The sequence below is a fragment of the Protomyctophum parallelum genome (genome assembly GCF_964188405.1).
Source record: "Protomyctophum parallelum genome assembly, chromosome: 12".
In the NCBI taxonomy this organism is placed as follows: Eukaryota; Metazoa; Chordata; class Actinopteri; order Myctophiformes; family Myctophidae; genus Protomyctophum; species Protomyctophum parallelum.
In genome coordinates, this window is record NC_139712.1 from 36,852,196 (window position 1) to 36,868,749 (window position 16,554).

Genomic DNA, 16,554 nt, shown 5'->3' on the forward strand with positions numbered 1-16,554 from the left:
AACTGCGGACACTCCAGAACATGGGGCCTATTTTCAAAATGTTTGCCTCTTTCTTATATTTGACAATTGTTTTACCAGCTTTTATAGTATAGTTAGTTAATTACTTTTGCAAGTAATGGTCTTTTCAAATATATTTTCTTTTCTTTCTTTTGTGTATTACCTTTTTGGGCAGAAAGCCGATATTTATTTAGTTTTTGGTGACATCATTTCCCCTTTTGTGCCAGGGAAACAAAAAAAGTCTTCATTACAGTTCAGAATCTCCAGTTCGGTAGACTGCAGATAACGAACACACCAACATATAATATATCAGATACTGCCATCGGTTAATGTCAGATTTATAAGCCGATAACAGTATTGGCAGGCTACATTTCTTCTTCAAGCACACATGAATGAACTGATAAGAACCAGAGCGAAACATGGCAAAGGAAACGCTACACACACACTATTATGCTCGAACTGCACCTTTCTAAACTAAATGTGTTGTATGGAACATTGCCTGGAATTGCACCTTTCTAAACTTTTTTTTTGCTGTATATATGGAACATAAGCTTTACCTAACTAGGCTACTACAGAGAAAACATGCACATGTACATAGGTTAATCTCTCATCGTTTGCTCTTTCTTGTACTTTTTATTCTATCACTTTATTTGCTGTGCTCGTTGTGACTGATGTTTGATGTTATCTATTCCAGTATGCTGCTGCATTGTCTGAAGGAAGCCAAACAAAAATAAGTGTTACTCTTATGTACCAGGCTGTACACAAGATGCAACAATAAAGTACAACCTTGAACCTTGAAACAACAAATGAGGCAGATGAGATTTTATGAACAAAAGAAGAAAAAACAGTCAAGCATCAATACATTATTCCTTTTTTATTTGGAGGGACAAGCTGTCAAAATGGCTTGAATGAAAGAAACTATTTTTGAACGGTAAGTTAAAGTGTGAATATGTAAAAAATAAAGCAGCTTTGTTTGCTCTGCAGTACCATTAAAGCAGAAATATGTACAACACAAAAGGCAAAAATGTAAGACACATTCTTTGAAAATACAAAAAAGAAGCCGTAATACATTACATTGATAAACACTCACTGTTGCCGTTTCTTCATGAGAATTGATGTTTTATACAAGAGAAAAGAGAAATGTTTTACGTGTCCCCTTCTATGGCGTAAGAACATACAGGTGAATTTCAAAGAAATCAAAAAGGCAAAATGCAGGTAATACATTTCCAATGTGCTGCTCTGCACTTTTTCAATGTATACAATAAATCGGAATATTATTTTTTTTAACAAATGGGACCTGCATGCATAACTCCTATACGGTCCAGAGTGGCTGTAGAAACAGCTGTAGAAAGGGTGAGATATGTACATAACGTGTCCCTCGTTTTCACACCGGCGTCAGGAGAATCGCCATTTAAAAAAGGTTTTGATAGGTTTGATACTTGATGATGAGGCAACTCATTCAGATTTTTTTTGCATGTGATAAAAACTGTATAATATATGCAATTTTTACCCACGAACAACTTCAAACTAAGCGTGAGCTAGGTCACAACCTTCCCAAAAATGATGAGTACAATCAAATTGATCTTTTCAATTCATTTAGTTTTAGTGGCATCTTGCTAATATAATTTAACCATTAGACTGGCTATGAAAAATACTTCAGAATGCTAGACAGCAATTAGCCTTCATAAGTATACATTTATCTATAATTCATATATTACAAAGATTATTTATTTCCCGAAATTGAAAATGACTAAATTTTCTTTTAATAAAATAATTTTGTCAGCGATTAGGATTTCTTTCTTCAACCTACATAAATTAGTTACAAAATATTAGTGTAATCTTCTATGGTGACATTAGGCAGCGATACAACAGACCGATAATTTAGTTTCAGCACAAAAAGGGAGATTCCACAGTTTTCAATTCAAAAGTAGATGCACTGTGCACACACACACACACACACACTGGAGGACATGTCTCCCCTGATGAACAGGCACATCCAGTAAACTTCACAACAGCCCATTTTATTGCCAAACTGTCCTAAATTAAATAACTAGTGAAATAACATAATAAGTTACCCAAAAAGTGTTAAAAGTATAACAGAATAGATATTAAATACTAATATTTTTGCTGGACTTGTGGTCCCATTTCCCATAACAATGTCGTGAAGGGACAGGGAGGAAAGACTGCACTTTCAGGTGAAGAATACCAAACCACAGTGCTGCTAGAATGAAAGTAGACTATCAGAAATAAATAAAACTCATAATAGGAAATAATTTAAAAATGAATATAGATAATACAGTTACATCCTTTTCTTGCTTGTTATGAGCATTATTCCTCAGAACATACCAGGTAATGTAACTCATAAATAAGAAGCTCCATAATTTAGTTTTACCGTTGAATCGACCCCATAGAACCAAAACTCTGCCTATTTATACAGAACTATTTTCACAGATAAAGTGCAGATCAAGGAGCTTTGAGAGGGATTTTTTGTTGTTGTTGTACCATACAAGACTCTTGGGAGAGAAAATAAAAATAAAATAGAATCAGGGGCTGTCCCATAGCTTCATTGATACAACACAGGGAGGACGCAACACCTCAAGTCACGTGGGACTAAATATCAAGTCCAAAGAGAGCTCATCATGAACATGACTATGTTGTGGGTATTGTAGAAAGGCAAAAACCTTATCCATCACAGCAATGGTCACCATGCATTGCCTCCAAAATCTAGAAAGCTTGAAAAAAAGGTGAGGTGCACATTCAGCTGTGTTAAGCTTCCCTACCTTGCCCCAATAAAGTTTAATGCTTGCTCAGTTTTAGGGGTGGAACTTCTAGGTTCGGTTAATTGTATTTGTAGGAATTGAGAACCATCATTGGTTTAAGGTGGTTCAATTGTGCCAGATTTTTTTTAGTTTTACTTCACTTTCACTGAAACACTAGCTGCCATTTCACACAGCAATAATTCCCCCAACAGCTTTACTAACATTTTGAAGGCAAGTCTGGAATTCTAAACATTAAATAGGCAAGAGGGCAATCACAGCTTCCTCCAACATCAAATCCATTAGCAATGACATCTTATGTGCATGTACAGCTCCCCCCAAACCCCAAGTAATTTTATTACACTGTCCACAGCATTAGCATGCTGCATTAAACTTTCACTGATTCCATCACAGACAACTTCATGGCTTCCTCCAACAGCTGATTGTCTGTAAAAGCGGCGGGGGGTTCTGGGACGGATTCCGAGAGGCCAATCAGAGACTCCAGAAGGCAGGTCCCGGGGTCACCGGCCTGAGGCTGGCTGGGGTAGCTGGGCAACTGAAACTGGAAAAAATTGTCCATGTGTTCGTACTCCTTGAGGGAGTTGTAGAGCGAGCTGGGACCCAGGCAGGGGAATCCGTCGAAGAACTCCAGGTCGGACTCCGACGAGAGGCTCAGATCCATGTTGTAGCTCTCCGAGCGGTCGATGGAAGGCGACGGCGTGTGCGGCACGCTACCGCTGTGGAACAGGGCGTTGCCCTGGTTGGCGTTCTCGTCCAGCAGTTCCGAGATGGCCGTGGCCCGATTGTCTGTGTGACCGTCCACCGAGTCCAGCAGCGCAGCGCCCATGTTGTCATTCTCGTCCGGGAAGTCCACCATGCTAAAGCTACCGTATGGAATCGCCGACGGCGGCTGGTGCTGCTCTCGCCGTTGCTCTGTGCAACAGGCGCCTTTAGCGTTGACGTTCCCATCCCCGATCCGGTCCTCATTGTCCACGTCACAGAAGCTCAGAATGCGGCTCAGACCTTTCTCGCCGACATCCGCGCTCCCGCAACCAACTGCGTCGCAGTCCTCGCTTTGACCCGAGGAGTCCGACGAAGAGTCAGTCATGTCGCTGCTGCAGCTGTTCTCTCCGGCCGACACCAGCTCCGTGCTGAAGGGGAAGGAGGGGATGGAGGCCTCTTCCTCCTCCTCTTCCTCCTCCTCCTCCTCCGGGCTGGAGTGCTCCTCCAGCCTCCGGTCCAGCTCCAGCTTCATGATGGTGTGTATGTAGTGCGTCTGCACACGGCTGGAGTTGAACTCGATGCGGCCCTCCGTGTTGCAGCAGCCGTCTTTGGTACAGCCACAGGGGAACGAGGAATGGTCCATCTGAGAGAGAGAGAGAGAGAGAGAGACGGGAACAGAGAGAGAGAGACAGGTGGTTTTGTTAACAACCCATTAACACCTGAGGTCGATTCTACAAAATGCTTTCTAAATCAGTGGTGCTCACAATTGCCAGATTTTTCAGAAATGTTCAAAAAATAGCATAGATTGTACAAGCTCAACGCAAAAACCTAAAATTACACAATAGATGTTTTCCTGTTTTTAATTTGTTAATGTCAAAATAGTAGACAGTGATGTAAATAGGCTTTCAATGTAATGGGTCCCGAGACCCAGGGGTTGTCTTTTAGATGGGTCCCAGGAAACTTTTATGAGTCCTACTTCAACGTTAGATTGAGTAAAGTATTGCTGTACTCAATTGACTACAGTATTGCCCCAGAGGGTGACATGATTGCGTCCTTTCTCAATTTAGTGAGTCTAAAGCCCTAACCACACCAAAGGGTCACCATGCAACTCCTTGGGTCCAAACGGTTGCAAAGAGTTAATGCTAAAACCATCTTGACCCTTTGGTGTGGTTTGGGCCATTGAATTCCATGCGTTGAATCACTAGGGACGACGCGCGTCAACGCGCAACAGGACATATCACACCGCAGGGACAACTCTAAAACCATCTTGACCCTTTGGTGTGGTTAGGGCTTAAGGATGCAGGCTATTTGCATCACTGGAGACATACTGCGACATCCTCTAATGTCGGTTCTTACTTCCAAATCAGCGGTTGTATGTATGCAGCGTTATGGGGATGAGAGGGGGGGGGCATCATACCTGACACTTGATGCCCGCCAGGTTGCAGCTGCACGTCTCCGGCTCGCAGAAGCCCTGGCAGTCGCAGCCGCAGTTCTCGCGGGAGAGCCGCAGCTCGTGGAGCTGCCGCTTCTCCTCCTTGTCGATCTTCTTGACGCCGGCCGCCTTGAGGAGCGCGTGCCGCTGCTTGGACGGGTACGGGTGCAGGAAGGAGCTGTCGTCCAGGCTGGCCACCTTGCCGAGGTCCACGGCATCCTCTGGGATATCGGCCAGCGTCAGCCGCTCCGCCTCCTCGCTGTCCTGCGTTCCGTTCATGGTCAGCTGGACACGAAGGACACATGAATTTATTTAATTTGGGTCTATAAAACGTAGATTTCACACAGGACAGGACAGGTTCTTTGGAACTTCCAAAAACAGAATTCAAAAACTGTTTATTTATAGAGCAGTGGAACTCATTGTTGGTAAATGTTAAACAAATCAAAAGCAAATACTATAATAGTGTAATTTAGATTTAGACTGATGAGTGTCAGGTGTTGTTGGTATGAATACTGTATGTTGTTTTATGGACCCTAGCCCTAAGAAGACTAGCGACTGTGGCAGAAGAACAACAGAACAGAAAAGGTGTGCGAGCTTTAACCACATAAGACCAGAGGCCGATTCTACAATTAATGCCCTGCTAAATGTAGTTTTCAAGTTGTCAAGGATAATAGAATTTTGTGGGTCCTTGAAACTTGAAACATTTTTAGATGGGGGTGTGTTTGGCCACGGACTCCCATCTGAAAAAGTTTCAAGATTTTTTTTTAAAGAAACAGGCGCTATGAACTTGTAGGTCTGCTATTTTTGAAAAATCGTGAAAATGCGGCACAAATCTTTGAATATATATTCTTTCAGAGCGAACGTTTTTTTAATTTTGACGCCAGGCCTAAATGGGTTAATGGGTGAAAGCCTTTTCCCACTGGATAGAAATGTTTGACTGTACTCTGATGCTGTTTTTTTACTGTCTAATAAACTATTCAATGGCGCTCCGGCGGCATGACGCTCCGAACTCACCTTCAGCTTGAGAGCGTCCAGCTTCTCCTCGCGGAGCCGTGTGAGAATCTTCTCCCGGCGGAGTTGCCGCTGCTCCACGGCAAACTCGTCCAGGGTGTAGGAGCGCAGGGCGCTGTGCCGCTGCGTCATGCCCAGGGAGCAGCCTCCTCGGCTGGGCACGCTGGTGAAGCCCTGGCACCGCGGGAAGAAGAACACCGTCACCCGGTCGAAGGTCACGTTGTTGCCCCGGCGGGCCCTCTTGGCCGTCTTCAGGATGGACGTGACTGTGGGACGGAGAGATGGACAATGAGACGCATTGGAAACACTGGTGGTCAGGACATTTGCAACGGGTGCTCGAACAAGAGATACACTGAAGAGAGGTCTGCACGCAGTTTTGAATGCTCCCAAAATAATTAATTACCAAAAGCCGTAAAAAGAAACACACACACACACACACACAATGTTGCAGCATATGTGGCATTCAAAACGGTGTGTAGACTTCCTCCTTCTCTTCAGGCATAAGAAACACACCAAACAGCCCCATCTGATCAGTGAGTGTTGGCAAATAATGTTCGCCAGTCGTCCGTTGGGCTCGAGTAGTTTTCACTTTTGTCACTAGGGGGCAGTGTGGGACAAGCAACGAGTCGCCTCTTGCCCTTCTTCAGCCAAGCCTCATCATGAACCCCAATTACAATAAATCATAATGCAAGACTCTTGGAACACCTCTTGCATCCAGCAGAGTAAAAAACAAATAGAAATGGCCAAATCCATTCCGTCTTGTTGTTACCATCCCCCCCACCCCCCCCCCTCCTGCGTGACAAACAACCACCCAGTCCAGGAATTTCCCCATGTTGGCCAGCAGAATGAAGGTAGCAGATCCAGCCAGGATCACAAACTAGTGCGTACATGTTTTGGAGGGCTGTGGCTTCCGGAAAATGCAGAGGGGTGGGGGGGACAAGCACAGCATCAATTCTCAGAATGGGGATGAACGTTGCCCATCTTATTCCCCCCCCCCCCCCCCCCCACACACACACACACACACACACACAAACAGCACCAGACCACCAGAGTTACCAGCAAGAGTCAAAAGGTCCTTCCTCTGCTAAAACCATTCAGGGACCACAGAGGCGGCCCATTTGTCTCTGCGCAGACACCATAGTATACAATAAAACCACATGGGGATCAAAGTGGAACCATATGTGGGAACGAGCCCAACAGTTTATCCAGTTTTTATTATAAATTCCACCTCTTCCGCACAGGAATATTCAACATGACTTTTGAGCCTTGCTTAAAGGCAAGCAGAAAAGGAACTTTCCTCTGCGTAAGCTGCCAGCTCACCGATGCTTATCGTGTGTGGACGGAAGATAGATAACCGTGTACCCACATGTGTTGTGCATTACTTCAGGATCTTAGCGGGAAAACCGTGGCCTGAGGAAGTTTGCGTATACCGTATGCTTTTTTTGGCTACTGCACTTCACATGGTGAAAGCAGCCACCGTGCAACAACAAGCGCCTCACGCCACTGCCCTCCAGAATCAGGCGGGGGGGGTCAAGGACGGGAGACAAACCTGATCAGTGTAGATCAGAGGGAGAGAGAGAACAGACCTCCCTCGCCAGTAGGCAGGCTTTAACGTGGTCTCGTCTGCCGCCCCTCTCATCCGCCACAGACAGACAATAGTCTTGTTTGTCCCCGCATCTGCTGCCGCAGGTAATACAGATGAGACAAACTGAGACACTTTCAGTCTTGCATCCATCATATCCAGTCAGGCTTATGACACCTGCAGAAGACAAATGACACTCTCCTCCACAGCCTCTTAATGGGATAGCCTTGCTCCTGTTTTTTTTCCCCATCCCCTCCCGGCAAGCACAACGACTTTCTCTCCAACACAAACACCGGATTATAATGGTCCACACAATCCTCCATCTTCCTCAATGTTCCAACATGCCTTATTTTCCTCATGGCTCTATCCGCCTCCTTCACCCGGTCTCTTCCAGCACCTGTGCTGGGTGCGTGCCCAGGCCCTACAACAAGGCTCTGTGTGTTCCCAGACTATGGCACCCTGCCCACACTTCTCCGCCTGGCTCCCTGCCTCTGCCATCCTGGGAACCTCACAACTGTTTGCCCCGTCTTCCAGTACTTCTACCCTATGAACATCACGCCCCCCCCCAAATCCCCTGAAGGGACAGCAGAGAGTCAAAAGAAGGGCCAAAAACAGAAACGCATCCAATGGCGGCTCGACGGCACATCTCTGCCGGGGGAAAAAAGGTCAAGGCTTCGCCTGTGGCGTCTCTGGAGTTCCGGGTGAGTCGGGGCCAAGGTGCAACATTCTCCACATAATGAGATTAGCGCTTCTGCGGCTTCAGTGCCAGAAATCAAAAGGGGAATTCATTGCACACGTCTGAAATAATTTTGGGTGAAGTGTTTTATATGCTGCCAGTTGGCCGAGTCCCTTAAAACTCCCTGACGGTTTATACGTTTGATATCAGAGCTCTTTTTTCGAATTGATGGAGCAGTAAAGATAACCCCGCCCCCCCAATGACATAAGAGCAAGAATTACTGACTTGTGAATATGGTCATTGGGAGACAGATGCACAAAGTGCTCATCCTAACCCTCTTACTATGATTCTGTGTAGGAGGCGTGAGATCACTCACCATTAAAACTTGTGGCTGGAGAGCTGGGGTTGCTGGGCGTAGAATCCAAGGTGTCGGAGTAGCAGCTCTCGCCCTCCGAGTCCCAGCCCGAGTAGGCAGAGGAGGAGAGGGAGGGCGAGGGCGAGGAGTAGCAGGGGTCCTCATCCACCTCCTCAAACTTCCTCTTCAGAAGCCCACTCATGGTGTCGACACAGGCAGTCTGTGGAACACACAGGGAGGGTGAGGAGGGGAGGGAGGGGTTATTAGCACGTTCCCTCATCAACATCATTTGCATCCCATTACTTCCCCCACCGTTCACATTTGAACATCGCTAATGATGGCGTGATGACGCCCCGCGAACAACAGAAATGCCTCGGGGGTTAACGCCATTAACCCGCCATCACGATGTCAAACATACAATTAATAAATGTTTATCAATGAATAAACAATAGCTATGCTTTGAATGGAAACACCTCTTTGGCATAGATTTTTTATTAAGCAAAACTTTTGGTTGCAACCATCTGCCTGCCTGAAATAGAGCGAGTTATTTGCTGAATACAAGCCAGTTCTGTGCTTGGCCATGTGAGACCGTACGCAGGCCATCTCATGCTGCACTCAGCTGAGAGGGGGGGGGGGGGGGGGGCAGGCATGGCACAGGAAGCAATCAATCAGGCCTACACGCATAAGTCAACAATTACTGGACCCTTCACCCACTTCCAAATCACATCAGCTCAGCAAAAGCATTGATCAGAGCTGCACAGTAAAATCGGGAGTGTCAATTTAACTCTTTCTTGAGGTCAATCTTTTTTGTTAAATTAATACTCACCATATTTCTGTGGGAAGGAGCAACAAACAAAAATGACTATTATTATCGGACTGTGTTAGATGTTTCATGGTTCAAACCGTTTCCTCCCTGTGGTCGGCTTTCACAGATCCAAAAGCAGTTTGTAATATGTTTACATGGCTGTAATATGTTTACATGGCTCACGTAGCAAACACTGAAGAACCTGAGCGAGCATGCTTCACATGGTTTGTTATGCGGCTCCTGTTTATCTAAGCTGCTGCTTCAGCGATAAAAACAATCAATTCTTTGAGTGAGAGAGAGAGAGGGAGGGAGGGAGGGGGTGGGGGGAGCGGTGGAGTGTTAAGAGAGATGGAATGTGAGTGAGAGAGAGAGACAGAAAGTTGCAGAACGGTCACCAGTCACGTGCCGAAAATAGCCAATCAACAAAATGTGTAGGCTATTTTCAGTGAGTGACTGTCTGTAGGGAGATGCTGCTGATGCTGTGTTATCCTTGTTAAAAGGCTTAATAATAATGAGATAATAAAACTTTATTTATATAGAACCTTTCAAAATCGCATTACAAAGTGCTTTACATAAACAAACAGCAGAAAGAAATACAACAAACAGCTAAATTAGAGATTGGCAGTTGCGATCCTTCTTCACTAAACTGCAGTATGATAACATTATGTGTATTCTGTGCGTCGTTCCTGGACATTTCAGGTCCCTGCACACATTTCTTGCTGCGTTTTTCCGCCGGTTTTCCGAAAAACGCACCCAGTGTGCAACCATCGTTAATGCCGCTTTACAGACCAAGGAAGGATGCATGCAGTCTAGTACTGCATGCATCACATATACTGTACTTGTTGTTCTGACACAGGCAGAGGAGAGGAGAGGCATGGAGAGGAGAGGCATGGAAACGGCAGCGCCGGGCTCGGCTCCAGCCATACACTCCCTTCAGTGATGTACTGTACAGGCCAGGGAGATGAGGAAGACTTTGCTCATAATAAAGAAATAGGTTCGGCATAAAGTCGTTCAAGCGACTGTTCAGCCTGCACTGCATGCATTCATCTGTCTCCTCCTGTAACACGGCCAAATCCTTATCTAGCAACTGCTTCCCAAAACTGTGCAGCTTTAAAAAGGTAAACGCAACTGCGATCACTCACTCTTATTTTAGATTTTCTTTTTTTGGGTGAGCTTATAGTCGGTGTTCTTCGGGACAGATACAGGTTTTGGAAACCATTAATCCAGATAGGGAAACTGCTCAGGCAGCATTTGACATGTTGGCAAGCGAGCACACCTGTGCTGATTTTCAAAATCTGTCAATCGTATACAGTTTAGGCATTTAGCAGATGCTCTTATCCAGAGAGACCCGCAGTAAGCATGAACTCTTCTCAATAAACGCTGGGGGACATTTTCAAATATTATTGAGTGCAAAGAGATCAATGCAGCGCTTCAAAGAAACTTGTGTTATCAGGTCAAAAAACAAACCTAGCATCTGTCTAAACAAGATGCTATCTATTTAACATTCTTAGCATTTGTGACCAAGCAAAACTAACGTGAATAAATGTAAATATGTAAGGAACATGTCCACAAATTATAACTAGCAAGTATAGGCAGGGTTAGCCAAGTATTCCCACACCAGTCCAGGATCTTCTACCGATTATCTAGTATGAATGTTATCCGATGCATAGAAGCGCACACACACACACACACACACACACACACACACACACACACACACACACACACACACACACACACACACACACACACACACACACACACACACACACACGCACACGCACACACGCCAACAGGCTAAACTGTCACAACAACCTCCTGGCAGACGGTACCAAAAGCAAGGTATGCCACGCAGATCCAATCACTTTCAAGGAACTCCGTATTCCATGTGTGGCCTGGATGGATGCATGTCTTGGCTTATCTGACTGTTATGCAAGTGTCAGCACAAGGGAGGAAAAAAGGGGAGGGAGGAAAAAGGGGGTAATTTTGTATGAAGACGAGTGCTCTATGTGACAAGCACAGCAGCAGAGAAGACAAAGTCAAGGGCAGGAGGCTGACCTCTTTGTTTGTACAGGCAGCACGGGTATAGCTTCAGAGCTATATGGGGTTTATTGTTGCGAGAGAGATATTCTTGTCCCTAGAGCATGTATGATGAATGGATCACCTTGCGATAGGTCATGCTAGAGTACAGCATCATTGTAGCCGACAAAAAGGCTACTCCGTCTTCCAACACCGATATAGCCTGCTTGACGCCATAAACTAAGCTCATCAGTTCCTAGTACGGCACCGATCCGATCAGGAAAGCAATAGTGCTGATCATCGTCCGTCGACTTGCTTGACCCGAGAAATAATCTCTTAAAACCACTCTCTCTCCACCCTCCCACCTGTCCAGTACGACGGGATTTGCATTGAGCTGATTTTGGGAACACGGCTGGGCGCTGCATCTGTTGCATATCTAGCCCACTTGACACATTGTCCAGTCGAAACAGTACACTATACTAAGCATATCTACAAAGATAAGGAGAAAAGGAGTCTCACCTTACCCCTCCCCGACACAAACACAGTGTATAACCCCCACCCTCAAAAAAATGAAAACAAAGCCGTGAGGGGTCCCCGAGGGAGTACATAGCGCCAGCTAAGCAAAGTCTTTTTAATTAAAAGCTGCAGTGAGGCAGAAGGGGAGGAGAGGGAGGGAGACCCAGAGAGAGAGAAAGAGAGAGAGGGGCCACTGGTGTCAAAAGTGGGTCATTGTCTTGTAAACTGCAGTCTACCTGACACATTGATTTGTTAATCCTGTTCAACAGGCAGAAACAATGGTGAAGAGGTTAATCCCGGTGAGGGAGACAGCTCGTAGTCAATCTGGAGTTTCTCAGGCTCACCCCGGCCACTGCACCCACACAAGAATGATGTGAAGGAAGGGAACGGGGAGTGAAAGGGGAAAGAAGACGCCAACTAGCAACAGTACAAGGGCTTATTTGTAAAAGGGCAAGAGGGGGGAAAAATAAATGAAAAGAGACCAAAATAAAAGACAAGGGGAAAAAAAAAGAGGACTTCACATGCAGCCTCCCAAGAAAGAAGCACAGTCTGTGTACTGTACGCCTGATTTTAAGCAGAGTGGATGTGATCGGACAAGCGAGCCAGAGAGAGAGAGAGAGAGAGATGGAGAGAAAGCACAGTGTGTTTTCCCTGCACACTAAATTATGCATCACTGTCATTCCATCAACCACACACAGGCAGGAAGATAAAGGACGCATCCGCCGAGGTGCTCCCCAACCAGTTGTCACAGAGAAGCAAAGATACATCTCTGGCAATGGAGACACAGACAGACAGGGGGGTTTGTCATCAGAAGCACTGCTCAGCTCCAGTCAGATGCACGACTAATCGACTATGTTCATTTGAATACGAAAAAATATATACCATGCGTGCATCCATCGATACAGCACATGCTGCAAATTGCAAAACATGACTTCTGAATCCCAGTTCAGCTCCATTTTGCCTACGGACAAATCCTTAAGTTACAGACTCCTCTCTACTTCTGGTAGGAAGTTTAGTGGGAAACCCAAGAGAATTAATAAAAATACATTACATATCTCTCGCAATAATCACTTTCATCTGATGGTTTGAGAAATGTTTTCACTTGTTTTTGAGAGAAGCAGAGTTGGCACTTGCATTGCATTGCTCAAACTAAGGAACACAAAAATCCTATCCAGACTTATACCGACGTCGCCAGCCAAGCCTGTCTAAACTGGCCTATTTGCCACGCTCACGCAGAAAGGCCAAGTCATGGTTGACTTTGACCCCATACACTGCCTGTCCAGCCCCTGTGCAGCTGATAACTCTGTGGGTGGGTGTGTTTGAGAGGCTAAACTAACTCAATCAATCTGCCAAGAATATTTGCATACAAGTGGCTCTGAATGACTGTCAGACTAAAGTCTTGAGCGCTCATCCTGAGAGTCCTTTGCGTGTGTGTGGATATGTGCCTGGGCAAGCAGGTTTCCTCGAGGCACTCTTACAACTCTTGTCACAAAGAAGAGAAAGAATGTAATTGATTACATAAGTTTGCCGCCGGTCTGACACCTACATAGAAACATGCGCGCTTGCACACCCAGTGGTTCCAAAACTGGGGGTCCCCAAATTATTTTGGGGGGGCCGGTCTTCGGCAGTCAAAGTTGTTATCAGGTGTTTTGATATAAAATGAGTGGGTGGTGCATGCAGGGATCCCTTTTATAGGCTACAGACATTGCCGATGTCACACAGGTCACACGCCTGACCACTGGCGCGTGACGTTTTCGTAGGATTCAGTGGCCTATAAATTAGCGTTTATTTATTTTTACTAGCATTTATTTATGTTTAATCTAAAAGCTCACAAATTGAGTTGTTTGGGATCGCCAATTTTTGGTGAGCAAAATGGGCATTAGGAAAACACTCCACCTGCTGGCACAGCTGAGCCAAGGGAGAGAGAGAGGGCTTTAGTTTCCACCCCATCCTCTGCGTGTGAGTTAGTTTGTTGTTCTCACTCCAGAGAGAGAGAGAGAGAGAGAGAGAGAGAGAGAGAGAGAGAGAGAGAGAGAGAGAGAGAGAGAGAGAGAGAGAGAGAGACGAACAGCGTTCGATGTGGCCGTGCCACAGAAAACATTCCGTTCCCGTGGCCCGACCCGGTTCGCGCGCCAATTCCAAAAAGCAGGAGGGAGAGGAGAGAGGTGGTGGGAAGGGAAGAGGGAGGGAGGGACCGCACAAAACAAATAAATAATGTCATGTCTCGCAAGCCGCAGGAATTCCATTCTGGCAGCGCCGCTTGTCTCTCACTGACTGTAATAGCGGAAGAAGATTCAGAACACGGGCTCTATCTAATCCAGATGTGTTTTCTACTGCTAACCGCTGGAAAGCACCTCTCTGCCATTAGGCGCGCAGCCGGCTTGCCTTCATCCACACTAGTACACCTGACAGGGTATTAACGTGCACAAACTGTACTGCACATGGACCTCACATGCTCGCCCTATTGTCATTAATCTGTTCTGTTGTGCAGGGCAGACGGATTTGGAACAACCAGGTGCTTGCCTTGCAAGTGGGGGGGAAAGTATTCATATACTGCGAGTGATTTGGGATTGGTTTGTTGATACACACTGAGGTTACATTAGCATAATTCCCGAATTTTAGAATGGTTAAAAAGCTGATAAAACTAAGAGACAAGTGGGAAGACAACCTGCGCTCAGACTGTTTTTGCTGCAAGCGATTATCTGCCCAATATGTCATTTAGGCTATGAATTTCTAACGTGACCACTGTGCAGGTCCGTGCATCTATTTCAGGGTAGAGATCATATTTATAGAAGCATAGATAGTCATCTGTGAGTGGTGTAGCAGCGGATTTGCATGGTTGGAAACAATGTTTCTCAAATGGGGGGGGGGGGGGGGGGGGCGGATATCAGTGCAATATCAGGATAGCTAGCACCTTTGAATTTAAGCATGTAAATCTTAGTTTGTTTGTGTGAAATACGTAAATGGTTTGATTGAAATGATGTGTGTGTGTGTGTGTGTGTGTGTGTGTGTGGCGCAGAGAGAGAGGAGTGTGGGGGGGAAAGGTCATGGGTTCAGGGGTCATGTTCCAGTCTGGCACTTGGTGGTACATCATAAGCTGTGTGGAATGTCAGGGGAAAGGCAGGACAAAGCAGATGGGAGCCCTGACTGTGCCGAGGGTCTGAGAGATGGGCAGCAAAACCCCTCCCACCACAACACATGCAAGAAGCTGCAGGGGGCCATTCCATGTGACCACTGACCAACATGAAACCAAGCACACGTACTGCAGTTCAACCTGGTTTGAACCGAGTGTCTCCCCTGGGGGGCTGGGGACAGAAGAACCTCGCTCTGAGCTTGATAACGGTTTGTGGGAGGAAGACACTGCTTCCTGCAGGTTGTGAAACAAACACACACTGCAGTGTACAGGAAGTGGTCATTCCGTTAATCTATACTGTCTCTGACATCTGCCGGGGTTGGCTGGGGCAGGCAGGCAACACAAGGTTAAGGAGCAGGTTCTTACAATAATAATGCCGGAGCTCAATAAGCACTGCAGCAAGCCAGCCAGACAGGTAGGAGCCGTGGAATGGCATGAATCGATCCCTCTTCTAGACTAGACCATCAGTTATACTTAGTTGTTGTGCTCAGTAAATAGCAGATCTACAAGCTCACAACCCATCATCAATGTGAGGCGTTGTGAGCTTGTAGGGCTGCTATTTACGGCATGCAACACCAATGTGCATGCAGTGTAGCCTAAATCAGAATTAAAATAAAATGCTCTTGCACCAGAGAGCTTTACCTAAAAACTTGAAATTAGCAATACAAAAAAATAATGTTGGTACTGTAGCCTACAACATCCAGGAATATATCACAAACTAGCTGCCTAATAAAAGCTTGTGAAAGTAATATAAATACATATAAAATAAAACAAAATATGCACTGAATGGCCAAATTAGCAATCCCAAACTGTGATTAAGAAACGGGAAAATAAATAAAATGCAAAAGCACAAACTACTGAAGATTATTCTGTAAAGTGTAAACAAAGGATCACTCATGTTGGCTCGCTGTAGGCCTAGTCTAATTCCGGAAAAACATAATTCCAAAACGGATCCGAGTGAGGTCGCACTAGAGACGATTGAATCGACACTCTCTTACTGTCACTCACTAAAATAGATAAAGCTTAGATCCAATACACATCACTATCAACATAATTCACAAGAAAATGTTGTTTAAATAATAAACAATAGACAATAATATTCATATAGCAAATAGGCTAATAACAATAAGCAACTGCTCAAACAAGCATTTTAAATAAAATCAGTAAATCACAATGGCAAATCAACTTTAAACATTTGCATGTCAAAAACATTATATTTTTTGCCCTATATGCACAATAGTTTCAATGTGAATAAATTGCAACCATATGTCCTTTTTAGATTATGTTTGTTTGAGGAGGAAACAGTAATGCGCAATAACATTCCATTACCTGGTGGAATGATTTAATGTGTCTGTACAGAACAAACTGGCGTTAACCAATTGAATGGTTATAAATATCCGAGCTACTGTACACCGACATAAAGTGTCATCATCAATGGCTCTTGGTGATTAATATTCAAATGACAGCACTTCTATCACCAGCTGTAGCGATATGCCTTCAGGAGGCGCACCGCACCACCACCCCTGATGTGGACAAGAACTCTACTCAC

At 45.3% G+C, this 16,554-nt stretch overlaps 1 protein-coding gene across 2 annotated transcripts in view; it reads right to left on the bottom strand.

Moving 5' to 3' along the window:
• Positions 1-856: 856 nt before the first annotated feature.
• csrnp1b (cysteine-serine-rich nuclear protein 1b) overlaps positions 857-16,554 on the bottom strand; it is a 109,429-nt gene continuing 93,731 nt past the window's right edge. For both annotated transcript variants that reach the window (XM_083778517.1, XM_083778516.1), the window contains 4 exons: positions 8,554-8,752; positions 5,923-6,185; positions 4,894-5,193; positions 857-4,119 (listed from right to left, as the gene is read on the bottom strand). In XM_083778517.1, the coding sequence (XP_083634643.1) occupies positions 3,142-4,119; positions 4,894-5,193; positions 5,923-6,185; positions 8,554-8,734 (1,722 nt within the window). In that variant the 5' untranslated portion in view covers positions 8,735-8,752 and the 3' untranslated portion in view covers positions 857-3,141. The remainder of the gene's footprint in view (positions 4,120-4,893; positions 5,194-5,922; positions 6,186-8,553; positions 8,753-16,554) is intronic.